The 26,631-nt window shown below is 39.7% G+C and overlaps 1 protein-coding gene across 1 annotated transcript in view; it reads left to right on the forward strand.

Annotated features, from left to right (window-relative positions):
- Window positions 1-26,631, forward strand: part of spon1.S (spondin 1, extracellular matrix protein S homeolog) — a 175,761-nt gene that overhangs the window by 37,974 nt on the left and 111,156 nt on the right. The window contains exons 3-4 of the mRNA XM_018260154.2: window positions 1,472-1,605; window positions 25,854-25,927. Of these exons, the coding sequence (XP_018115643.1) occupies window positions 1,472-1,605; window positions 25,854-25,927 (208 nt within the window). The remainder of the gene's footprint in view (window positions 1-1,471; window positions 1,606-25,853; window positions 25,928-26,631) is intronic.

Genomic DNA, 26,631 nt, shown 5'->3' on the forward strand with positions numbered 1-26,631 from the left:
CTATTCTCAACTGAAATGATAAAAGCAGAGGCATCAACACAGTGTCCTTATACAAGTCTATGTCACTCAGTCCCTATACGTACACTATATCTATGAATATCGCCCGGCAGATGGAAAAGCCAAGGCACATACTGTCGTGAATATGGACATAATGAATCACTGGTGGATTTATATAATGTAAAAAGCAAAAAAATAAATTGCTCAAATTCCGACACTCATTAATAGAGCCAATAGACTCGATTTCATTTTTTTTTAAAATTGAATTCTAAAAATATCCTGTACAACATATGGTGCAACCGTTCTTTGCTTTATTTCTTAACTCTGCAGCGTTCCCAGATTTCTGTAACTTTGATAGTGTTAGAAAAGAGCCTCACAGGAAAAAACAGCAAGAGGAGTTTCATACAGGGATGTGCCCCATGGCCCCTAAATTATCAGATCTGGGATTTCATGTAGTACAGGTATGGGACCTGTTATCCAGAAGGCTCAGTGTTTCCAGGAAACACCTGCAAAATATATAGTTCAAAACCAATGTGATAGTATTTCCCATTGTCGTTTGGTGAAGTCTGATGTGATTAATGTCTTTAAAGAGCATGTAAAGGCAAAAAAATAAAATCCTATTTTTACACTCTTTAATGAAAAAGAAACCTATCTCCAATATACTTTAATTAAAAAATGTGTACTGTTTTTATAATAAACCTGACTGTATGCAGTGAAATTCTCCCTTCATTTACTGCTGTGGATAGGAATTGTCAGACGGTCCCTAACTGCTCTGCAGGGAAACAATCATACTTATGAACAGCAGGGGGAGCCCCCGCCTTATTTCCCAGCCATGCAGAACTCAAGCAGCTTTGTTTGTTTCCCTGTAGAGCAGTCAGCGACTGTGTAGAGATTCGTATTGGATTTTATTTTTGCCTTTACATCCCCTTTACTGTTTCCAACTCCAGCTGCAGGGACAAAGATCATGGAGCCAGATTTAAACAGATAAACTGGGATTTTATTTGGAGGATTATTTTGCTGCAGCCACTGGTTCTGCAGAGTTGGAGAAAGTTTGTATTAAACAATACAAAAACTATAAAATCCCCATTAGATTACATGACAACACAGGACCCAGTGCAGTCTGCATATTCTGATTATTAATCAGTCTTTTTTTTTTGACTTGTGCTGTTTTGATCATTTATGATGATCCCTAAGTAGCCCAGACCACACTGAGCATGTGCACAGTCTTGGTCTTGCAAAGATGTTTAACAAAGTTAAATCATTTGTTTGATTAGGCTTGTGGTGCAGTAAGTTCATGTTTATGTTTAGTATACAAAATACAGCATTTCTAGCCTTATTCTATTTTAGACTTTACTCCTCCTTTAAGTGTGGTCACTAAACTTCCATTGCAAGGAGAGAATAAAACTTTCACTCAAGAGCCACTGGTTGGGGATCACTGTTCTAGGATATAATTAACAATCATTTTCTTTTGCAGATTATTGATGAAGAAGATACTCAGTTTATGACTAACTGCCCAGTGGCTGTCACAGAGAGCACGCCTAGGAGAAGAACACGGATCCAGGTCTTCTGGACAGCACCTCAAATAGGAACAGGCTGTGTGATACTCAAGTAAGGAATTTACAAATACGTCTCAATGTTGCCTTAGCATCATCAGCACTACACCGGATAATGTACACCTATTGGTAATAATGAGTTCCATGGTAAAAGTCTTTATATGGTGGATCAAGTCATTTCAAGGTGGCTTCCAATATCCTTATGGATTGGTCAGATTCCCAGCAACAATGAATAGTGGTGAGCTAAAACTGCAAACATTTGCCTTTTTCAACCCAAATTCACTACATAACATATATCACCACTAAAGGTGATATACCTCATTAGAATAAAAATAGATTATTCTCTACTTGAGAAACCTATGGCCATTTATCCAGCCAAATGTTCCTGTAATTGGGGTTTTGGTGTTGGACAGCATTGAAGCATTTAGTTTGAAGACTAAATATTTGTTATTTTGATTCATAAGCTGAAATGGACTTATCTGTCCAGGATACATAATTTCGGAATTCTTGTGGCTGGTCCAGATTCTTTCTGGCAAAGCTCATGCAGACTCAATGTTCTCATTCATTTCTTTCCTAAATATATAAAATTCATCTTTAGCAACAGGAACTTTTTTTTCAGGCACCAATGAGCACAGGGCAAAGATTCCTTCTTGGATTTACTTTCATCTCTCACCCAACAAACTGCTGAACAGAGTTGTCAGGGCTGTCCAATACAAAATACAGGTTATGAGGAGTCAGTGCATTAATAGAAAGATTATAAAGAAATAAAGAATATTAGTAAGGCAAATTCATAACTAAGCTGCAGTTGTAAAACATTTCGATTTTACGGAAACTGACTTTATTTAATAGCCTAGAAGTAAAAGTGTGCCAGGGGTACCCACTACCGAGGGCACAAATGAGCACTCACCCCAAATATCCCCCTAACTGACCTTGAGGCTGGACCCCCTTAGCTCATAACAATGTTACAGATATATAGAAAGATTTGGGTAACAGTCACCCTGCTATGGTTCCGAGTTACCCAAGGTACAAATAAGCACTCACCCCAAATCTCCCCCTAACTGGCCTTCAGGCTGGGTCCCCTGAGCTCATAACAAGGTTACAGATATATAGAAACATTGGGGTAACAGTCACCCTGCTATATTTCCATGGGTACCCAGGGCACATATAAGCTCTCACCCCAAATCTCCCCCTAACTGACCTTGAGGCTGGACCACCTTAGGTTATAACAAGGTTACAGATGTATAGAAACGTTGAGGTAACAGTCACCCTGTTATGGTTCCAGAGGTACCCAGGATACAAATAAGTACTCACCCCAAATCTCCCCCTAACTGGCCTCCAGGCTGGCCCCCCTTAGCTCATAACAAGGCTACAGATATATAGAAACATTGGGGTAACAGTCAACCTGCTATAGTTCCAGGGGTACCCAGGGCACAAATAATCACTCACCCCAAATCTCCCCCTAACTGGTCTTCAGACTGGGCCCCCTTAGCTCATAAAAAGGTTACAGATATATAGAAACATTGGGGTAACAGTCACCCTGCTATGGTTCCAGGGGTACCCAGGATACAAATAAGTACTCACCCCAAATCTCCCCCTAACTGGCCTCCAGGCTGGCCCCCCTTAGCTCATAACAAGGTTACAGATATATAGAAACATTGGGGTAACAGTCACCCTGCTATAGTTCCAGGGGGACCCAGGGTAGAACATTTGCAGTCTATCTCAGACAGAAAGTTGTGTCAGCTGCTTATTCAGCTCTGCTTGGATAGAAACAGGCTTTGTAATGGCTAAACCCCAATAACACAAATAAATATGTTTGTTTTTCTAATCATTTGTGTCTTCTGCTGAGAGTTCTTCCATTTAAATTCTGTTGGTAAGTGGAATTAATGGTTTGTGTTCATATACATTCACAATCAAACAAGAAAATACACCATCATTTCCTTGTTTCATTTATCAAATGAAAGTCGCTGTTAATTTCTAGGTCTGACAGTCGTACGGCATTTCCTAGTTCTCAGCAGCTGTCACCGCTACCCTGGCTTCTTTCACAAGCAGATGTTTAATTTGACTTCACTGATATTGTCAGATATTCACAGCAAAGGCAGAAGGAAAAGAAAATAATCAGAATATTCATGATTGCAGGTCTTTTAAAAACATAAATCAAAGTGACAAATGACAACATCAAAAGAACGTTGTTGTATTATCGTCTTGTACGTCTCTATCGCTTTTTTCCATGCAAGTTGAAAAACATACTCACTCTATAAATTCAAATTTTGGAAAGAAATATATTGTTGAAAGAAAAACATACCAACTCCATTAATTCATAAAGAAAAATATTGTAAAAACGAAAGCTGTCCCTAAAGTTTTTCTTCCGCAGAAACACCATAAATATATGTTCAAGATCCCATTTCTTGGTTGAATTATAGATATCAAAGGATCAGCATATATTGTAAAATAATCTATTTATACCTAGCCACTAGTTACTTATATCTATAGAAGTAAAAAAAAAGAATCCGAATGACTATGGGAGACTTTGGGGTGACTTCCATGAGAAAAGATGGAGAAGAAGGTACAAGGACAGAAAAGAAGGGAAGAAGAAAAGGGAGGCTCAAGAGAAGAGAAGGTACAAGAACAGAGAAGAAGGAGGAAGAAAAGAGAAGCTCAAGAGAAGGGAAGAATTGTACAAGGACAGAGAAGAAGGAGGAAGAAAAGGGAGGCTCACGAGAAGAGAAGAATGGGGGGGCACAAGGACATGGGCAGAGACTTAAACAAGGGAAAAGAAAAGAGAAGATAAAAGGGGGGAAGGGGTAAACTGGGTCAATGGGGTAACAAGAGGGTTGGTAGAGGAGGCTGAAAGGAGAATGGCATGAAAGAGGGCAAGGTGAAGGTGCAATGAGGAATCAAATTAAAGGAACAGTAATGGCAAAAAATGAAATGTAGTATACAATGGGATTTTTCAGAACCTATCTGCTATCTACTGTGTATCCTGTGCTTGAATGGCTGCCCCATAGCTACACAGCAGCTTGTTTATATAAACTATAGTAGTACTTATCTGTTATCTACTGTGTATTCTGTGCTTGAATGGCTGCCCCCATGGCTACACAGCAGCTTGTTTATATAAACTATAGTAGTACTTATCTGTTATCTACTGTGTATCCTGTGCTTGAATGGCTGCCCCATGGCTACACAGCAGCTTGTTTATATAAACTATAGTAGTACTTATCTGTTATCTACTGTGTATCCTGTGCTTGAATGGCTGCCCCCATGGCTACACAGCAGCTTGTTTATATAAACTATAGTAGTACTTATCTGTTATCTACTGTGTATCCTGTGCTTGAATGGCTGCCCCCATGGCTACACAGCAGCTTGTTTATATAAACTATAGTAGTACTTATCTGTTATCTACTGTGTATCCTGTGCTTGAATGGCTGCCCCCATGGCTACACAGCAGCTTGTTTATATAAACTATAGTAGTACTTATCTGTTATCTACTGTGTATCCTGTGCTTTAATGGCTGCCCCCATGGCTACACAGCAGCTTGTTTATATAAACTATAGTAGTGTTTCTGAAGCAAACTTATCAGTTTTACCAGTGCAGGGCAACACTACAATATATTGTCATTCCTTTTAAATGTTTTAATTTTTTGGTGTTACTGTTCTTTTAATGAGAAAACATAATTTTATAGTTTACATGTGAAAACTTGGGCAATGTTGAATTTGAGGAGAAAAACACTTTTCTCCAAACTCAGTTCCAATTTTTTCCCCATAGATTTCAATTGAGTTTTTATGTGATGAACAGTGAGAAGTTTTTTCTCATTGAATTGCATCTGGCTTTAGGGGACAATGTTGAACAGACTTAGGAGGTATGAATTTTTCATCATATCAGGCCCAGATTTGGAAGGAGATGAAGACTGAAGGGAAGTAGAGAAAGAAATATGAAATGTGAGCAGAAGAAAAACAGAGGCAGCGTTAGTAAATTAAAGTGTGAAAGGCAAAATATTGAAAGTGACAAAGAGTTGGGAGAAGAAAGCAATGACTGATAGCTGAAAAGTTAGACAGTTCCTTTTAAGGAAAGTGACATATTAGGTACTTTTAGATAGACTTTTAATCAGTCCAAAATGTCACACCAAAGACCCCCAAAAATCATTTCATTAACACGCTTTGTAATCATCGCCAAACAAGCGGATCTCTCAGTGTATGGCCATCTTAAGAGGTTGGTGCGCAGGGGGGTCCTTATTATTTTCCTATCTTCTATAGTTCATTTGTGCTAAACCCTCCTTATACTTTGTCTCAGTGATAATCCCCAGCTAGACTCTTCTTGCATAATCTAAAATCACCTAAATTCCTATAGATGACTCTTCACATTATCATTGTGATGGACCTTTAGTTAAGGTCCACCTTTTCACTGCATAGGGTCCCCTAACTGGGCCAGCCACAGTTTCAGAACCAATGCACCAAACAGTAACTACCATATCCTAGCACAGACTATAGCATTACTCAGGATAGATCATTCAGTAGGTAAGTAACCTTGCACCTCAACTGATTTAGCATTAATATTGTCATACCTTTACAGGCTCTTTTATTCTTGTTATAGAAACTTAGCAAGGAGTTCACATTTGATAATTTACACTACACCAGCTAAGTAAGGAATGTTAAAATGTTGTGTCATAATAGACCATCGATGCATTGTTGGTTGTTGACATCTGGTTACTCCTTGAACCTGTATGGGTAGAAGAGGACATCACTTTGCTGAAATGGAAAGACATCACCTGGGGGCACAGATCAGGGATACAACGTGGTCACTGAAGAAGTTGGGTTCAAGAGAGGGGGGAATTCCTAGGCTTAGGTTTTAGGTTAAGATTAGGAATCAGTAGCGGTAGCACAAATTCTGCCATGCCTATTTACACAACCTGCTATGGAAACCCTTAAATTACTTAAAAATAGGCTGTAGCTCAGCTTTAGTATGTGTAGGTGGATTCTCCTGCAAGGTGTCCTGTGTCCACACCCAAATTCATACAGTCAGTATTATAATAGAAAGCAGGACAAATCCAAGGCAGTAGCTATGACTGCAAAGTGCTTTTATTGGGGAAAAATGCTCCACAACATGTTTCGGGCGTTGGCCCTTTATCAACCCTTAAATTACCTCCATGTTCACGTTGGTGGCAGCTCCAGGGCATATGACCAGCATCAATAGGTGCACTTCCGTGTGGCTCAGGAGAAGAGACAGAACAGTAGCAATAGAGACTTAAGGACATTGTTTGAATCTGTTATCCAGAAACCCATTATCCAGAAAGCTGTGAATTACAGAAAACCATCCATCATATATGGGGCAAATTCACTAAGGCGCAAAGCGCCGAACGCTAGCGTTAATTCGCTAGCGTTTGGCATTTTCGCTACTGCGCAAATTCACTAACGAACGCTGGCGTAGTTTCGCTAGTGTTACTTCGCAACCTTACGCCAGGCGAATCTTCGCTAGCGACGAAACTACGCAAATTCACTAACTTGCCCAGTGTAGTGAACGCTACCTTTTACGCTAGACTTCCTTCGCCACCTCAGACCTGGCGTAGCGCAATAGAGTAGATAGGGATTGTTTAAAAAAAAGTCAAAATTTTTTCTAAGTCCCAAAAAACGCTGGCGTGTTTTCTACATGATGGCTGATAGGCTGAAAAAGATCAAAAAATTTTTGGGGCTCCCCTTCCTCCCCCCTACATTTCCTGACTCATGGCAACTTACCTAGACAGTGGGCACATGTGTAGGGCAAAATAAAATTTTTATTTCCAGATTTGAAGGTTTTCTAGGCATTTGTAGTGCAGATACGTGTTCCTCCATTGAAATTTGAATTTCGCGCCGTATGCAAATTAGCCTTCGCTAGCGCAACTTCGCTTTATATAGCGAAACAACGCTAGCGCAACTCCGCAACCTTACGCAACCCCTGTGCGCAACTTCGGATTTTAGTGAATTTGCGAACCGCTGGCGAAACTACGCCTGGCGAAGTGCGGCGAAGTGCGGCGAAGTTGCGCCTGGCGCAACTTCGCATCTTAGTGAATTTGCCCCATAGACTCCATTTCTTTGAAATAATTCAAATTGTTTAAAATGATTTCCTTTTTCTCTGTAATTAAAAAACAGAAATAAAGATATAAGATATAATTAATCCAACTGGGTTTAATTCATGTCATCATCATCATCTTTTATTTATATAGCGCTGTCAAGATACGCAGTGTCTTATTTTAGTAGACTTAGGGCACGAAGATCCAAATTACAGAAAGGTCTAGATGACCCCAAATCCCAAGCATTCTAGATCACAGCGTACTTGCGCCTGTGTTTGTACATGATCCTTATGAATTTTATTTAATTTGACTGCAACCGGGAAATCCACGTGTCCTTGGTTGAAACTGATGGATAATGCTCACATTTGAAAACTAAGAGGGATTTAAATCATACATATTCTTAATTGGGAATAATTAGTTACTCGCAAGTGCCTACCAGCCTGTTTTTTCAGCCTAATTGTTTGGAAAATGGATTCATCGCTTTTTTAATCATAAGGCATATTGTTATAGCTTGTTTTATAATTGGAAGAGTGAAGGGGAAGTTGAGTTAATTAACTTGTCTATGAACAAAATCATTTCCTGCAGATTTAAATGCAGCATTTTGCTTTTGTGTGTTATTAGAATTAAAGCAAATTTTAAAGTTAGAGTTTAGTTTTAGTATTATGGAGACTCCTGATGCTCTTACCTTTTGAGGAAAATAGGGTGCGATTTGTTACTCTGAGTAATGTGGTCTGTCACGTCCCAGAGCGTTGGTTGGTTTGAAGCAACATTTTCATCCGATTGGTGTAACTATTGACGCAAATCATTGTGGGAAACCTGGAGCTACCGTCAGAGTCAGACTGGGGAACCTAGGTGTCACGGTCGGCACCCTACACCAGAACAGATGCCAAGCACCCTGGTCTCGGCTCATACTTCATCAGTTAAGTGACCGCCTTTGGCCTCGGGAGGAGCCCTCGGCGTACTCAGATGCCACCTGGACTTAACGAGAGGTGCAAGGCATAAGTTCTGGCAGGCAATGGGGCACGACTGTTTTCAAGGATGCTGGAAGATAGGAAGCCACCAGGAACAGGCAGGCCGGGCCAGCACAAGCAGTTGGAATAGTTAGACAGGCCAGAATCAGGATTAGAGATCGTAGAATAGTCAGAAAGCAGGCAAGGTCAGGATTGGAGAGAACAACGTAGTTTCAGGCATGCAAGGTCAGGATTGGAGAGGTCAGAGTAGTAAGCAGGCAAGCAAGGGTCATACACAGAAGATCAAACAGGAATCTCACAGAACAAACACCCAGGAACAAACTAATTGAACCTAACAACGGGCAATTTGCTGAAAACCAAATTCCCCTTTTAACTGTTTGGATTTCGACACCAATTGCGCGCTGGCGTCATCACGCCAGCGTGACTGCGCCTTTAAATAATGCACACGCGCGGCGCGCGCACCCTAGAGGAACCGGCATGGAGCAACGTGACGGGTGTCCACGCCGAGGACACAGCGTGGACCCCTCTGCCGCTAGACCACCAGGGTAAGTTCCTTACACTAGGGTCCACCAGAGAATCTCACCCTAGTGGCCCACTAAATTCATAAGTGCATCTGCTCCTGTGACTATCGCTACCGCCCGTTTTCTGCACCAGCCTCTATGTACATGCACAAACAGGGCTGTCTCAACAAAATATGAAAGTGAAGCATGGGGGTCTCAAAAAAATTTAGCACAGTGCAAACATTTTTTTAAGGATCTTTGCCACACCCCTTTATTACCCAGACATGTAAGATCACTGAAAAATGGAAAATAAGAATTAACTGCAGATATGTTGGTAAGAAATGGCCACTGAGCATATTAACCCCAGAGATGCCAGTAAGAAATGGATAGGGTGCATATTGAGACACACCTAAGAGACTAAGTGCCGGAGAGTACAAAACGCATAAGGTGGGCCATGTGGGGTCAGTATGTACCGAAAACTTTTTAAATGTGATTATCAATAAATGACTTGTTTTTACCGTAAGAAGCCTTAGGACATATATCTTTTTGATATAAATTTTTTGCATTTTGATTGCCTTGGGAACTGGGGCGGGTCCCTCTGGCTTAGTTAGAGATTTACGGAAACAGTCATATGGACTCCCGACCTACAAATGATATGCATATTAAACTCAGACGTGTAATAAGCATAATAACCCCAGACAAGCAAGAAGGATCATTGCTGAATTGGATTGTGAGTAGTTTAATCCCAGACATGCTAGTAACATTACTGCAGACGGGAAGGAGTAGGGAGGGGAGAGCATGGAATAGGGGTAGGCAAAATACGCTTAATAGGTACCTGCTAAGCGCCCCCTTATTGTCAAAATTATTTTGACGTGTTTCAATTTAGATGGCGCCGACAATTTTTATATGCACCCCTTTTTTGTCAAAATGCATTAAAGTCAATGGACGTCAGAATAATTTTGACGCGCAACAATTTTTTTGATGCAGTGGATTTTTCGGCAGCTAATTTTATTTTTTGCGAATTTATGGCAAAACGCTGTAATTCACCAAGAATTCACACCTGGCTAATTTAGTCTCCCATCGCTAGTGCCGGAGGTAAGGTACAGGCATCAGACTTCTACCTGCCCAAACCCAAGAAAGCCAACACCTCTGGTGACCTGAATTTCTCCAAACCCCCTCATCGTTCATTGGCAATGGTAACCATAGGGAAATGCAGGAGCACCTTAATGAACAGCAGGTACATTCATAAACTGTGCCTTCCGATATCTTGATATGGTTTGATCTCCCTACCCAATTCTTCTGGATTCTTAAACAAGGAAATCTGTTTTACTCACAGCACAGTCTCCCTAAACAAACTTTCTGTATACAACATCAGCAATGGCGGTGACATTTCCCTCACCCATACGGCAGGCACTAGAGAGCTGGAATGATTACTCGCTGCACATTTTTAACCAGCAGACTTGGAGAGTTGTCGTCAGAGCCTCAAATCTGCTGCTGCTGCTCCGTGAATACGATTCCCTCAGAAATAGAAAGCTTTTGTCCAGCGGTTTGATTTAAAGTTCCAATCGAATTATGAAATTGAGATTTCTTTTTATTTCATCTTGAAAGATTTAATCTGTATCCAGCAAGCGCAATTTCAGGCACATACCCGGCATATTCGTTTTCAATGGAAACCGCAAAACAACTACAAATGCTCAAGGGCTTCTTTTTATTCAACTTGAAGATGAGGGGGGAGAGAGTTAGCTATACAGCAATGCAGTTATATAGGCGGGCAAACCGAAAAATGACTTTAAAAACTCGTTTTATAGCAACAACTTCTTGATTTAGGGACACCAGAAAATCTGTCCTTCTAGCTGTTCGGAATTCGATCTTCCAGGAAACTCTGGAAAAGGACAATAGACAGCAGAATCCAATATAGACATCTTCAAAAACTGTTTGAGGGGTTATAAAAATTTTCTTTTTTGCAATGGAGGCTGTTTTTAAGAATATTATGTTGGATGGAGCTGTTTGTTTGCACTTTTGTACCAAAGCTGGTGGTAATTGGACATTGTGAGCACCTTGCTTCATACAGGAGTTTTTTAACTACTTGTCTTAAACGAAAGAAAGAATGGGGCCACTAATTACAGGTATGGGACCTAATATCCAGAATGCTCGGGACCTGGGGCTTTCCGGATAACGGAACAGGTCTTTCCATAATTTGGATCTTCCCACCTTAAATCTACTAGAAAATCATGTAAACATGAAATAAACCCAATAGGCTGGTTTTGCTTCCAATATGGATTAATTATATCTTAGTTGGGATCAGGTACAAGCTACTGTTTTATTATTACAGAGAAAAAAGGAAATCGTTTTTTAAAATGTGAATTATTTGATTATAATGGAGTCTATGGGAGATGGCCTTTCCGTAATTTGGAACTTTCCGGATAAAGGATCCCATACCTGTACCGTGTTGATCCTCCAAAACCAAAATATACACTGTCTATCAATGGTCTGGAACTTTGGACCTAGTTATAAAGTTTGCATGAAAAATTATCATTGAACAAACAAAGTGAGGCAGGTAGTGATGAGCGAATCTGTCCCGTTTCACTTCGCCCAAAAATTCTTGAAACTGCAAAAAATTTGCAAAATGGTGGAAAAAAACCACTGAATTGTAGTCAATAGGCATTCATTTTTTCTCAATCCAAATGCATTGAAGTCAATGGACTTTTTTTCTTATGGCGACTTTTTTTGTCTCAGCGACAGTTTTGCTTCAGCTACTGTTTTGTTGCAAGTTGTACATTTTTTTTTTTGTGGCAGAGTTTTGCGAAAAAATGCAGATGGCAAAATGAGGAATTTCACCGTAAATCCATAACTGGTGAAAAAAATTGCTCATCACTAGAGGCAGGTGCTCCCCAAACCAGATTTTGCCTTTAAGTATGTACTAGGTACAGCATGAAAAGCATAGGGGTTGTATGTTCTGATATTTTATCTAAAAAATTAAGGGGCAGATTTACTAAGGTTCGAGTGAATTTTCGAAGTAATTTTTTGGATACTTCGACATCGAATAGGCTACTACGACTTAGAAATCGATTCGAAGTTAGCCTATGGGGACCTTCTAGACCATTTTCGAAGTAATTTTTGGATACTTCGACCATCGAATAGGCTACTATGACTTCGAATTTAGCTCGACTTACAATCGAAGTAAAATCGTTCTAATATTCAACCATTCGATAATCGAAGTACTGTCTTTTTAAAAAAAACTTAGACTTCAATACTTTGCCAAATTAAACCCGCTGAAGTGCTGTGTTAGCCTATGGGGACCTTCTAGACCATTTTTCCACATTGAAGTAAAATCGTTCGATCGTACGCTAAAATCATTGGAACGATTTTACTTTGATCGTGCGATGGCCAAATACGGTGAAAAATACTTCGACTTCGATATTCGAAGTCGAAGTATTTCAATTCGAGGGTCAAATTTCGAAGTAGTTATCACTTCGAAATTCGACCCTTGATAAATCTGCCCCTTAATATTTACGAATAGTCATGAGCAAAATTGACCAGTTTTTGCTTTGGGGAAAAGTCAAATGCATTAATGAGCATGTTGTCTGCTTTTTTCCCAGAAACACAAAATGGAGTAATTCGACTAATGATGGTGGTTTTTTCTGCATATTTTCCAGGACAAAAATGCATTTTTTCCCCAAACTCAACACTATTACTCATCACTATTTATTGATTATACAAGTCTGGCCTGGAGTGATCTCTTGGAATGATAATGTCCTTAACATAAGGAAATCCAACCTGCTTTCCTCCAACTGTTCGTGTTTCTAATAGCTGAAGGATTATTTTGGCCCTCATCCGCTTCAATCTTACAGGGCCCAAACAATCTGAATCTGAATGGGTCATCAGTGTTATTGAGTTTTCTGAGGGATCAGAAAAGGCCTGGGCTTTCTATCCTTCAATGACCTCTTCCAAAGTCTTGTTGCTCCTCATTTACATGAATTTATGGAGATCAGATCACAAATATACTTCCATATGTGGAGAGCTCTGTTGTTCTATTAAAAAGGTTTTTAATGCTTTAATCATTCTTATTCAAATGGTTTATTTATAATTCCCAGAGAGCCAAACATATTCTATAATGGTGCACAGATGGCATTCAGCCTTGTTGCTCAGTCTGGTGTCGACTAGCACAGTTAGATCCTTATCAGTCCCAGATAAACCCTACAGTTGTGACATTTAACATATTCATTTATTTGCCGTATGATGCATTGGCATTTAGCCATTTATTTGCATGTGTTATTTACTTGACAATATATGACCAAATCTAAAAACACTGTGTCCAAAAGGATGTGAGAATCTCTCTAAAATAAAGAGACAAATACTGTATAAACAAATATAAAAAGTAGAAAAATTTATTAGGACATGAAGACCTTACTCATAGGCCAAATGTCCCTTACGAAATCACAATTGATATTAGGATATGCATTTGTATCATATTTAAACTTCAACATTTTTATTTTAGTTTTCCAAAGCACAAAAGATTTTCCACCTAACAGATCACGTTAACCACGATGAAATATAATGTCAGCCTATAACATGTCGCTTACAATGCAAAGGAGTACAACATAAAAGTATAAGCACAATAACTGCATTGTACAAGGGTGATAATCCAATGAAGAAATAAATCTATCCCCATAGGCTTTCTAGGCAATTTGGGATCGAAGGAAAATCGTTCGATCGGTGGATTAAAATCCTTCGAATCGTTCGTTTGTTCGATGGTTTAACTTCGATGGTCGAATATCGAGGGTTAATTAACCCTCGATATTCGACCCATAGTAAATGTGCCCTATAGATTGGGGCTTTTTAGGTTATGTCTAACTTGTGAGTAGGTGTAGCTTAGAGCTTAGAACATTACTGGGAATACTGGGAATAATAATAGGTTATGCCTCTGATCTACAGTTACACTCTAGTGATGGGTGAATAAATTCGGCAGGCGTGAATTCTCACCGAATCTCCGTGTTTTGCCACCGGCAAATACATTTGCGAAATTGCAGGGAAAGTTCGCCGGCGAAAAATCTGCAGCGTCAAAAAAATTTGGGCGTGTGTCAGAATAGTCGCATGCATAAAAAGTCAAAATTATTCAGATGCCCATTGACTTTGGACAAATATAGGCGCACGTATAAAAATTGTCGTGGACGTCGAAATTGGCGCTCGTCAAAATAATTTTGACACCCATTGACTTTAATGCGTTTTACAAATTTGTAGACGTTTCGAGAATTTCGTGCGGGTAGAAGTTCTGGGCTGGTGGTTCTGCGGGTTTTCAGGCTGCGGGTTGGGCCGCGGGTCTTCCCAATATCGATTTTTACTCCTTTTTCTGATCACGTCTACTTCCGATGATGTCACTTCTGGTTTACAATGACAGCACTTCCTGATTCTTGATGGTCAGCGGGTCGCGGGTCTGGGTTGCGGATATGGTACTTGTGGGTCAGGTAGTGGGTCCAAGCTGGTAAGAATGTGGGTTGAGGGTCTGGGTTGCGCATTGCAGGTTGCGGGTATGGGTTCCAAAAAATGGACCAGCGCAGGACTCTAGTTAGAATTAGTGATGGGTGAATTTTGGGTGTTTCACTTCACCGAAATTTGTGAAACGACGACGGCACCAGCGTCTCGTTTTTTGACGCTGGCATCCATTTTTTTTGCCGCCGGCGAATTTTCACTGTGGTTTCTCGAATTTATTTGCATGGGAATTCATGGGAATTCGCCGCGAATTCGCGCCTGGCGAATCAATTCGCCCATCACTAGTTAGAATTCATTTCGAGAAGATCCACAGAAAACTAGGGTAAGCCCATTTGGTGCCATGGGAGTTCTTTTTTAGAAAGATACCTGACACTAATCTATACACTTGCCAGAAATAAAATCAAAAAAAAATTCTCCATCCAATCAACCAGGTAAAAAACATTTTTGGTTCTTGAGCATCTATTTGCATGGATAGTCATGGTTCTCACTATCATACCTCGAAATGGTAATATTTAATTTAGTAGAAAATGCTCACTAATGTAAAGAACTACTGATGGAGGCAAACAGATCTACTTTTAGGTTTTAAAAATACATTGTCGATTGACAGCATGTCCATTTTACGATATATTTCTATACATATTAAACCTCTATAAGGCCCACAAACGAATAAAGGGTTACTTTGAATCTCATTATTTTCCTTAAGCCAAACAAGGAAATAAAGTGTTTCATGTTGCTGGTTACAGAAAAAAAATGTCACATAACCTCTATCCTTAGCTTGCTCGCTTCCGATGAAAGGCTTTAAATCAAAAGGAGAGTTTCCTTTTATCTTCTAAAGAGGCTCTGCCTGCCACCTCTATGGCTATCTCCATTTAAAAATTTCAAGAGGGGAAATAAATGAGTAAAAAAAATATATATATATATATAAAAAAGAGGGGGCAACACAAATTGTCTTAGTAGGGAAGATAACAATGGAGATTTTATATAAATAGTTGTATCTCTGATACATCAAACTGGCAGTTGCAGTTTCTCCCAGGTGCTCATGTTTTATCTCTACCTCCCTATGGTTTGCAATAAATCGAACTTGATCTTTTATTTGTTTTCCTTCCTTTCCACACCAAGGGGCAGATTTATCAAGGGACGAAGTGAAAATTCGAAGGAAAAAATAATTGAATTTCGAGCTATTTTTTTTCGACTAGGGAATAGTCCAAATTTGATTCGAATTTGAAAAAAATTTGAAAATTCGAATATTGAAATTTATCATGACTTCTACCATTCGCCATCTAAAACCTGCTGAATGGGGGACCTCCTAGAACCTATATGGAGCCAATTGGTGGACTCTGAAAAAGCAAAGTTTCGAATATAATCTTACTTCGAATACAGCCTATTCAGCCCTTGGTCTTTTTTTATTCGAAATTTCGAAGTTATGGGAGTTCAAAAAAACTCCCATTACTTTGAAATTCGACCCTTGATAAATCCTCCCCCAAATATTCAAATCCCTCACTTCATTCTTTAGCCGGGATATCTGAAAGAAGCTACGGTATATGATGAAAATTTTATAAACATTATTATGAGTTCTCGAAATACTATCCACTAGTAATGATAATCTTCACCTTGAAAATGACTCCTATAGACTCTAATGGGTGAAACAATTTGTGCCGTGTCAAAAGAAAATTTGCCGCCCGTATACTTTTGGCAAATTCTCGCTTTTTAGCAAATTGTCATTGAAACGAAATGGGTCAGGTTTGCCCATCCCTAATGCTTAAAATCTTTCGCCAAGAAGTGAAAATGACACCCATAGACTAATGGGTGAAAAAAATTGTCCCACGTTAAAAATTTCCTGCGAATTTGTTAGGGATACACCAAATCCACTATTTTGGATTCGGGCGAACCCCTGAATACTTCTCGAAAGATTCGGCCGAATACCGAAACAAATCCAAATCCTAATTTTCATATACAAATTAGGGGTGGGAAGGGGAAATTTTTTTTACTTGTTTTGTGACAAAAAGTCATGCAACTTTCCTCCCCACCCCTAATTTGCATATACAAATTAGGATTCGGGTCGACCCGGCAGAAGGATTCGACAGTTCCGAATCCTGGCTGGATCCCGAACAAATCCTGGATTTGGTGTATCCCTAGAATTTGTCGAGCATCAAATTTCGCAAATTTACGGCGAATTGAAACGGGTCAGATTTGTCCATCACTAATATCCACATTTTAATATTGTATACTTCCAGGATTCTATTCTGATTTATTAGGTAATGGAAAATGCTTTGAAACAAATTCTTGGGAAAAAATCTGTAAAGGTTTCAACATTAGAAAGAATTTCAGCCGGAAGAGAATTAGGGTAACAGTTTTTAACTTTGTTGGGGTTTGGGGAAACATTTGGGTAAATTAATTTGAGACTGAAGCTTGCCACAGGGTGTGGGTGCCTGACTGGATAACCAAATAATAAATTATTTGTAGAGCAGATTAAAGAGCAAATTCATTACAAATCAAATTTGGAAAAATTGCTAATGAGAATATTTTCTAACGGTAATTATTTGCAATTTCAAAAATTTTTTTTTTTTTTTTTCCAGGGCTGAATTTTTAAATATCAGCCTTCAAGGGACTACGTCATTGTTGGTGGAACTGTATGCATATGAATTGAGGAATTTCAAGGTAGATACATAGATCAAGTAGAGGGGGAAATCTATTGGGTATAGATCTCATTATTATGGCTATTCGAGTTACAATTCTCGGCCTACTCAAGATTGACTTGGTCTATCATTGATCCCTTCAGCCATACGCTATGTTTTTTTTTTCGGAATTCATTATACCCCGAGGCTGAAAAAAGTCTGAATCCGAAAATTCGCTATCTTCAAGCTGACGGGGTCCTGTAGAAGTCAATGGCAAAGGTCCCATTTCAATATCATGGTCAGCGCTGAGTTTTGGCCAAAAAACCTTTTCGCAAAAACAGACTTGCCGGGAAATCCGTTTTTTTGTTGTTGCCCGTACCGATTTTAGAGAGCTTTTTTCCACAATGAATTTGGTCCAAATGGCAATTTGGAGTTGGTCAGACTTTTTTAATAGAAATAATGAGATAAATTCAGACTTTGATAAATAATCCCCTATAGTGTATAGTTATATGACCCATGAACATTCTACAACCTTTGAAGTTTAAACCCTCAATTATAGCACTATGGGGGTTATGTAATAAAAGGCACTAAGTTTGCCCAGGGGCAGTAACTCATAGCAACCAATTAGCAGAAAACATTTACTGGTCACCTGTTTAAAAGCAAGCATCTTATTGGTTACTATGGGTTACATCTCCTGGGCAAACTTAGCGCCTTTTATTACATAATTATTATGTATTATTACATAATAATGGATGTACATGCAAAGGTTGAACTTCAAATTTTATTTTTTCTGTGGCTGATTTCTTGGAAGATTTCTTGAGCCAGATTTAGCAGAAATAATGTTGGAATGCCTTCTCATTATGTATGCAAATGCCCCTATAGAAAAGCAGCACCCTAATTCTCTAAGTGGGGAGAATAGTGAGCAACTTGTGTGAGCGAGCCCAAGTGTTTTTAAAATCAATCAGAATCTGTATGGAAATTTATATGAATTTTTTGTAAGCCGTTAAAAGAGAATAAATCAGTGATAACCGGTGTACTGATTTACCACAGTGGCATTTAGTAAATCTGTTCCTCATTTTCAGAGGGAAGCAATAAAATAAAGCCGGAGGAGAAGCAGATGGGACTTGGTTGAAAAATTAGCTTTTATCAACAGAAATAATAAATGTTGTGCAGATTTCTCTAACCCTGGGAGGTTTGTTTTAATACAGATTCAAGCAGTTCTGCATTATGTTGAAATAACGTGAGATGTGTTACATATCAGCATCACAGTATTTCTGAGGGTTTTAAGAAGATTGTGAATGTTTGGATTTACTGCTCTTCACACCATATAGGATCCGACAGGGCCAGTATTAGATCAAGTGCCATTTTCCAGGCAGAATCCAAAAATTTTAATGGATGAATGTTTGAGAAATAGTCAACTTTTTGTTTTACAACGGATGTTTTTGAGAAATGTAAATCACAGTATGCTGTAGCAGTTCTGAACTACTGTAACGGCCTTCTTTTATGGTAGGTTGCTCCTTTTATACTGGGTGCCTCAATCCTCTTTCCCATTCTTCCTCCAAAATGTATCATCTGCTGCTAATGAAGACTTGGTAGACCACTACACAGAACGTTTGGGCCTTTGGGTGAATCATTAAGTAGGCTAATTAAAGTGAGGGTGCTAGGTCCCAGTATCTGGTTCATCAAGTCATACTTTCAATCCCTGGTGACAACTCCTATGTTAATTCCTTGTAGCCTTGGGTAAGTCACTTAGGGGCAGATTCATTAAAGGGCGAATTGTCGCCAGCCACTGCTTCGCACATATCACACCACTTCGCCAGGCGCAAATTCGCTACCACTATGCTAATTCACTAATACGCAGGCGACTTTTCGTTTGAGTTACTTCGCCTGAGAAGCATTTCATAGCAAAGATGCACTAGCGTTCGTTTGTGCCTAGTGAAAATTCGCTAGTAATCTTGCGGACAATTTAAAGTTGTATGGACGTCTTTATTATAAATGTTGGGGCAAAGGCTTGAAGTTACCACTTTTTATTACACATGTCCAGGGAACCTTAATAAAGACAAGAGAGTTAATATAATGCCAACTGTAAAATGAATGTTCCATATGTTATGAAATGTCTGGGGAAAACCGGTTACCCAAAAAAGTCTAAATTAGGACTTTTGCAGCCAATCCCGCTTAACAAAAGGAAAAGTCACCAGCGTTTTTTGAACTTTAATTTGGCATTTTCGGCAGACAGGATATGATGTAAGTGACAGAAGATTGAGGAAGATGTAGTTTCATTTTAGCACTTCACCTGGTCTGAGGTGGCGAAGTCAACTTAGTAACGTTCAGTAAAATCCGCTCTTTAGTGAATTTGCGGAGTAACAATCGTTCACCAGAGCGAAAAGTCGCCTGCCGCGATAGAATGCTAATGAACGCTATTGATGTTACTGTTCTCTAGCAAATTGGTGCCTGTGCGAAGGGTGCCACCTCTGGGAAAAGTTGCTAGCGTTAGCCACTTTGCCCTTTAGTGAATCTGCCCCTGTATCTCTCTCTCTGAAACACAGACAACAAAATGACCCAATATAGTGGCAGATTTATGAAAATTACGTTTTTTGACTTTTTTTATAATTTAAAAAAACTCAAAAACTTGAAAATCTGAAAAATGCGCTCATTTATGAAAAAAGCTTGAAAATAGAACAACCTTATCGCTTCAAAATGAATCACATTCTGTCCTTTTTAATGAATCTGACACTTTTCAAATTGATCTTAAAAACTCGAATTGACGAATAGCTTGTATTTTGAAAACGCAACTCAGTTGCCTTTAACATGATCTCACCAGCTTTTAGACGCCAATTTATTCCACTAAGGCCTTTGAGTATTTCAAGATTGAACCTACGATAAATGTGTTGGTGGTTGGAGTTAAATTTGTGACTATTTGACACTATAGGGAGAATCTGGAATAGAGCAATGTAATGAGAGAAATTTTATCAATGGGTAATACTTTGATAGAAAGATCTTGTATAACAAAGCTTTGTAAGGAAAAAACTATTGAACTCAATTATTAAATGAGCTACTATTTTTATGGCTCCTATTCATTCCTTATATGTGTATGGCTTCTGGAAGTTCTCATGGGAACTTCCTTTATTATAGCTAGGGGCAGAATATATACTCGAATACTAATAACTGATAAGATCTTTGCTTCGGATGGGCTTGTTGGGAGCCTGGCCAGATCCTGATGAGCGCATGGGAAGCCAGATCTGTTGTTGACCAAGTGGTTTTGATAATGATATGAGCTCATTGTTTACAAGAGCATAGAAAACAGGGGGTCTCCATATTGTTAGCTGATATCTCTCCCAGTGCATTGTTAGAAGCTTCTCTGAGGACTGAATTGCGATCTCCCCATCTTGGTTGCAGAAGAAGGTGCTCGCTTCATTTGCTCAAATGGTGATGTACATCTTATTCTTCTACACGCTCTATATGCAATAAATTCTGCTTAGCATACTTTTTGTGGTGTGTCAATTATTTCTGAGAGACTCATAGAACCATAAGCAAAACAAGCAGCCAATCAAAATTTTGCATTCATTAGCCACGCTGAAGTTAAAGTCATGTTCCTGATTGATTACTACTCCACAGTTACACCTCTATAGCAATTAAACATGGGTTATAAAACTGTCAAGCCCCGAGTTTCTAAAAGAAAGTGTCCAGATTAACGCATGGTCAGATGGAGCAGAGCTATATTTTGATAAGGCTGGAGGTAGCCTGGACTTGGCCAAATTAGACATCTACAACACAGGTTTCAGGCAGCCTGTACATCACTAGTCTATAGCAAACCCTATACTCTTCAGTTAATCTCATAGTTTGCCATCAGTTTGAGACCTTTGAAGATTAATATATAGACATAAAACTCTGAATTTGTATTTCCATCTAAACATGAGCACCCATGCTCTTACATGTGAAAGCCATTCATGTCTTGTGCGGACAACCCATTATCTTCACAGAAACATGCACATTATTTGAAAGCCCATGAAATTTCATGTTGGAAAAAACCCCACTTACAGTATTTCTGACGTTTCAACATTTTATGACCTCCCAGCAAACATCTGAAGTGACAAGTTTCGCCATTAGCCTGACGCATATGGAAATGAAGCCATCAATTCTGGCTAAATTAATTGTTGTTTCAGGCTGACATGTAAAACTGTGCAGTTAAACATGAAAGTGTGTTATTCTCCTATACTTCATGGAACGGCTATTAATAAATAATCTCCACCCGAAGCGCTATTTCTGAATAAAGTAAAGCTGCCATTTAGGAGTTGATTGCCATATTAATAATTCTCTGTCATAAAGTGCGTGTAAATTATTTAAGAGACTTTTGAAAGGTTAAGTAAATGCCTTTAAACGCTGAAAGTAGTTTTATGTATTAGAGAGTAACATTATAACTATATTATCATGAGAAAATGCATTCTTCGTTAAGTGCACAATAATAAACAAGCTCCGCCCAAGTATTAATGAGAGATGAATTCCCACAATTACTTATATCCTTCTTCAAAGGTATGGTAATACTCTGTAAAGGCACATAATTGCGGGACATTCCGTCTGTAGAAGAGCTGCCTCCTGTTGCCTTGTGTCAATGTTGCCTCCTTACCTGGACCAGAACTAAGGCCCACCTGACCAGGAATGGTGGTAGTGAGGTGGGACTCAGTAGCGTCTCTAGAGGGGGTGGGCCCTGGTGCGTGATGCGCAGCCGGGCCCCGCCCCCTCCATACGGCCACATTTTTCAGTGGCGCGTGAGCTGCCAGGGGGCCCTGTGGGGGTGCGGGCCCTGGCCCGCTCGCACCCCCTGCTCCCCCGGTAGTTCCGCCACTGGTGGGACTCTCCCGTCTTTTTGATGATGGCCCTGTGCTACCTCAGAAAATGGACTGGCCCTAATTGATCATTATTATAAAGTCTTCTCAGCTAGCAAAATCCATTTCATTGGCATATCCCATGTTTAATTACTATCATACTAATAGTGGAATTTGTCATAATGGAACTTTTTTGTGCTTAATAAAAACTTGAATCCATTAATGGAATGTTAAATTAGCTGTCATTTAGGTCTTAACTGTAAGGAACGGCCGATGCGCTCCTTTCCTCTTGGTTGTCGCAGGCAAGATGACTTTGCCTAGGGGCCGGGCGCATCACGTTGTGACGTTTTGACGCATGAGCGTAAAAACATGCGCGGCGTCATGACGGACGCACGTCAAAAAGTGCATTGTCAACTCACAACATCAGCACGTGATGCTTGACGTCAGCATTCCTGTTTTGGCTCAAAAATCCCCTTTAAATAGACGCCAAAGACTCCTGAACCTTGCCCCAGTAAAGGTTTTACTTTGTGTGTTCCTGGGTGCGCTATTTACTAATTATTACTGATTCCTGATCCTGACCTCGGCCAGTTTCAGTGACTTTTGAATTCTTGCTGCCTGAACTGATCCTTGCCTGAACTTGACTACGCTGAACTTCTTAACCCCTTGGATACCACGAACTGTGTTTGGTGCATGCTACTTTTCCTTGGTCCGTATATATATATATCCCAACTGGAGCCTTCGGGCCCTGACATTAACCCCCAACTATGCCCTCTCTTTCTGATTCAGTTGGAGCAAACATTTTAACATCACACACACCATCATGGCTCAACATGTCTTTCTTGTAATTGGGTAAAGGTCTGATAATGATCCACTGAAATGGAGCGAGACCACATGGTATCTGGTGAGCCATCAGAGCCAAATGTCTTTATAATGTTGCTTAATCTGTATCTGACTCAAGCTTCTCAAGATACTAAATGGGCCCAGTGGAAATTCCATTGAATCAGAACTTTCCCTATTGAATCAATATTGAATACAAATATGAAGCTTATTATGTAAAATGAGTCAGTGATTTTATGACACTTGCCAATCTTGGAATGTTCCACTACACCTCTCAGTATAAACAGGTATGAAGATAAGGGCAGCATTAATCATGACTTATCATTCAAAACATACCTACCAACCATCTGATTTTGCCAGAACAATGTCTGATTTTGGAAAAGATTACCCAGTAAGGAGTTGGGTTTTGGGCAGATATTATGGTGTATCTGATCAAGGTTAGGGCAGTAGAGGAAATTTTTTCCATTTCACGTGTTGACAGGAAAGTAACAGAAAGTGCCATGCCAAAACTTGTGGCAAACCACACACTTGGACCATCTTGACTTGGTTTATAATCTTGGATGACCTTGGATGACCTTGAATTTAAGCTCCATCTGTCAGAGCTCCTTGTGTAACAGGCAAATGTTGCTGTTTTGTCTTCTCCATGTGCCACTAGCCTTAGGTAGAAGAGGGCTTCCCAGATGAGCACAGTGGAGGGAGGGGAGCTTTGACTGGGTCAGGCAGGCTAGAGGAACTAAGGGGTTAAAGTGGAGTTAGGGACACAGAGGGGGGGGGCTTACTGTGCAGAAAAAGGAGGGATGGGGACAGAAGCCTTCAGTGTTTTAGGCAGCGTGATTTACCCACCCCTTGTTTCATTGGGTCAAGTGGTAAGTGCGCTGCTTGGTCAGCTGAGCAGGTGGGGGAATGCTTGTCAGAGTGGTGGAACGGGGCAGTATTCCCTCGATCTGTGGGTAAGGGTTCCGGGAGGTAAGGATTTAAGTGAGCTACTTTGCTCCTACTTGCCCATCTAAGTGGCGCAGCATTTGGATGGATGGCATGGTGGTGGCCCATTCACTCAGTAGAGTATTTGTTAGGCAAACATTCCAGCTGGGTCAATGTTTATATTTCTGTTATGCTTTGTTAATATTGGTTAATAAAACTGCGACCTTCAAACTCCATATTGGGCTCCAAGTGTCTTTATTATAATCATCAGGTTATATTTCGGGTCAGGTAAGGTGAGTAGGACTGGTGGCCGTGGCGCTAAATAACTCTTCTCTTTAAAGGGATCCTATCATCGGAAAACATGTTTTTTTCAAAACACATCAGTTAATAGTGCTACTCCAGCAGAATTCTGCACTGAAATCCATTTCTCAAAAGAGCAAACAGATTTGCACTTCTAGCCTTGATGTCCTATGACCCTCGGCTCAACACCAAAAGCTGGAAGCTTTATTGCCATAAAGTCCAAAGTCAGAATTATGTTAACTGGATGTATAAACTCCAAGTCACATGTCCATGGGTGAGGAGCAGTAAAATTTCATAAACATGTAGAGAGATGAAGGACACTCACTGGTTGTAAATAATGGCCTGTAGCTTGAGTAAAATCCAGGCAATTGTTCTTAAAGGGATCCTGTCATCGGAAAACATGTTTTTTTTCAAAAACATCATTTAATGGTGCTACTCCAGCAGAATTCTGCACTGAAATCCATTTCTCAAAAGACCAAACAGATTTTTTTATATTTAATTTTGAAATCTGACATGGGGCTAGACATTTTGTCAATTTCCCAGCTGCCCCTGGTCATGTGACTTGTGCCTGCGCTTTAGGAGAGAAATGCTTTCTGGAAGGCTGCTGTTTTTCCTTCTCAATGTAACTGAATGTGTCTCAGTGAGACATGGGTTTTTACTATTGAGTGTTGTTCTTAGATCTACCAGGCAGCTGTTATCTTGTGTTAGGGAGCTGTTATCTGGTTACCTTCCCATTGTTCTTTTGTTTTTCTGCTGGAGGGGCAAAGGGAGGGGTGATATCACTCCAATTTGAAGTACAGCAGTAAAGAATGATTGAAGTTTATCAGAGCACAAGTCACATGACTTGGGGCAGCTGGGAAATTGACAGTATGTCTAGCCCCATGTCAGATTTCAAAATTGAATATAAAAAAATCTGTTTGCTCTTTTGAGAAATGGATTTCAGTGCAGAATTCTGCTGGAGCAGCACTATTAACTCATTCATTATGAAAAAAATGACAGTATCCCTTTAACAATCATTTATTATAGGGTGCATTAACTCTCTAAACCTCTTTGCTGCTTGCACCTTTCTCTAACTCTTTGTGCATTCCTTTATATGTAAGGACTAGTCCTTTCCTGGGGCATGCCTTGATATCCCCATGAAATTCCTCATTGATGCTCATGACTTTATATTAAAATAATAATCCACACAGACTGTAGCAGACAGCACCAACAGAAATATCTGTTTAAAAAGCCTTTATTTTGCTTTTCTTAGGCTTAATGATCAGGACAGTTACAACGTTTCAAGCCTAACAATGGCCCTTTATATTAAAATAATAATGCCATTCCAAGAAGCCCTTGAGCACACTTGCAGGGCATATAATTCTACATTGCAGACAGGTATCTTGCTCACAGAAATGCATGCATAGACTGAAAAGTATTTGAAACTGCTTGTATGAAATACAATAATCCTTTTCTGTAATATCCACGGTCCTGCACTGCTCATTAAACTGCCCTGTTGTTCCACACAATGGCAGATTGGAAGGTGTTCTGCAGTCGTCTTGCTCAATTTGCCTTTTAATTTCAATTACTGTTATTTTGGAGTTTCATATAAATCATGCTTCGCTTGCCAAGCGCACTGTGATAACAATGTTAGTCACAGAGCTTAAGTTTAGGAGCAGCACTTTGTTAACTTGGGGGAAAAGAAGTCATTGCATGTGCCGGGCTTCTCCAGGCTGATAATGAAATTGTAAGCTCATCAGAGCAGTAAGTAACCATGTCTTTGGAACCAAGGCTTGGCAATAACATGCATTTTCTTTGTTTCAACAGGGCGAGCATTGTTCAGAAAAAAATCATCTACTTTCAGGATGAGGGATCTCTTACCAAGAGGATGTGTGAGCCAGGTGAGTTAATCAAACTTCTGCTAACTATGCTGTAGGTTGTAGTCTATGCCGTTGATCTTAATAGCCCCCTTACTACCCCCCATCTGTAGAATTCTACCATGCCAGTATAAAAGTACCAATGTGGAAATGCCGTATATTCCCTGGTTTGGGGTTTTAGATCAAATATGGAAAGAGCTAAAGAATTTTTAATTTTTGTAGGCATCTCAAGTTCCATCTAGGATGATCTATTTACTGTACTTCCACCTCTTTCAGTCCAAAACGGAATTCACCCAATCATAGCCACCAATGTTTATTAAAGCAAATTAACCGCTGTCCCCAGTATTAGGTTACAGAAGAAGACGTGAGGTCCATATGCGTCCTTTGGGACACCAGAAGAAAAAGTATCTTCACCAACGGATAATAGCTTTTTATTTAACAAAGACAGGAATATTTATTCAAATAGAAAGTTTTAGTGAAAAAGAAGAAAAGAGATAAAAATAGACATAGTTGTGTTGTAAAGCAAGGGCCAGTACTAGGGGTAGGCAGAAGAGGCATGTGCCTTGGGGACATTGGGAAATTAATGGAATCCATGCAGATCAGTTGGTGGAGGTATCAAGGGTTTGGCGTGTAAACCGATTTGTGGGTGTGTGGGTGTACTGAGTGGCACAAGGGAAAGTGAGTGAGCAGGTGGTTGCTCAGACATGGGCCAAGCCATGTAGCATTCC

The sequence above is a fragment of the Xenopus laevis genome, chromosome 4S (genome assembly GCF_017654675.1).
Source record: "Xenopus laevis strain J_2021 chromosome 4S, Xenopus_laevis_v10.1, whole genome shotgun sequence".
NCBI lineage: Eukaryota > Metazoa > Chordata > Amphibia > Anura > Pipidae > Xenopus > Xenopus laevis.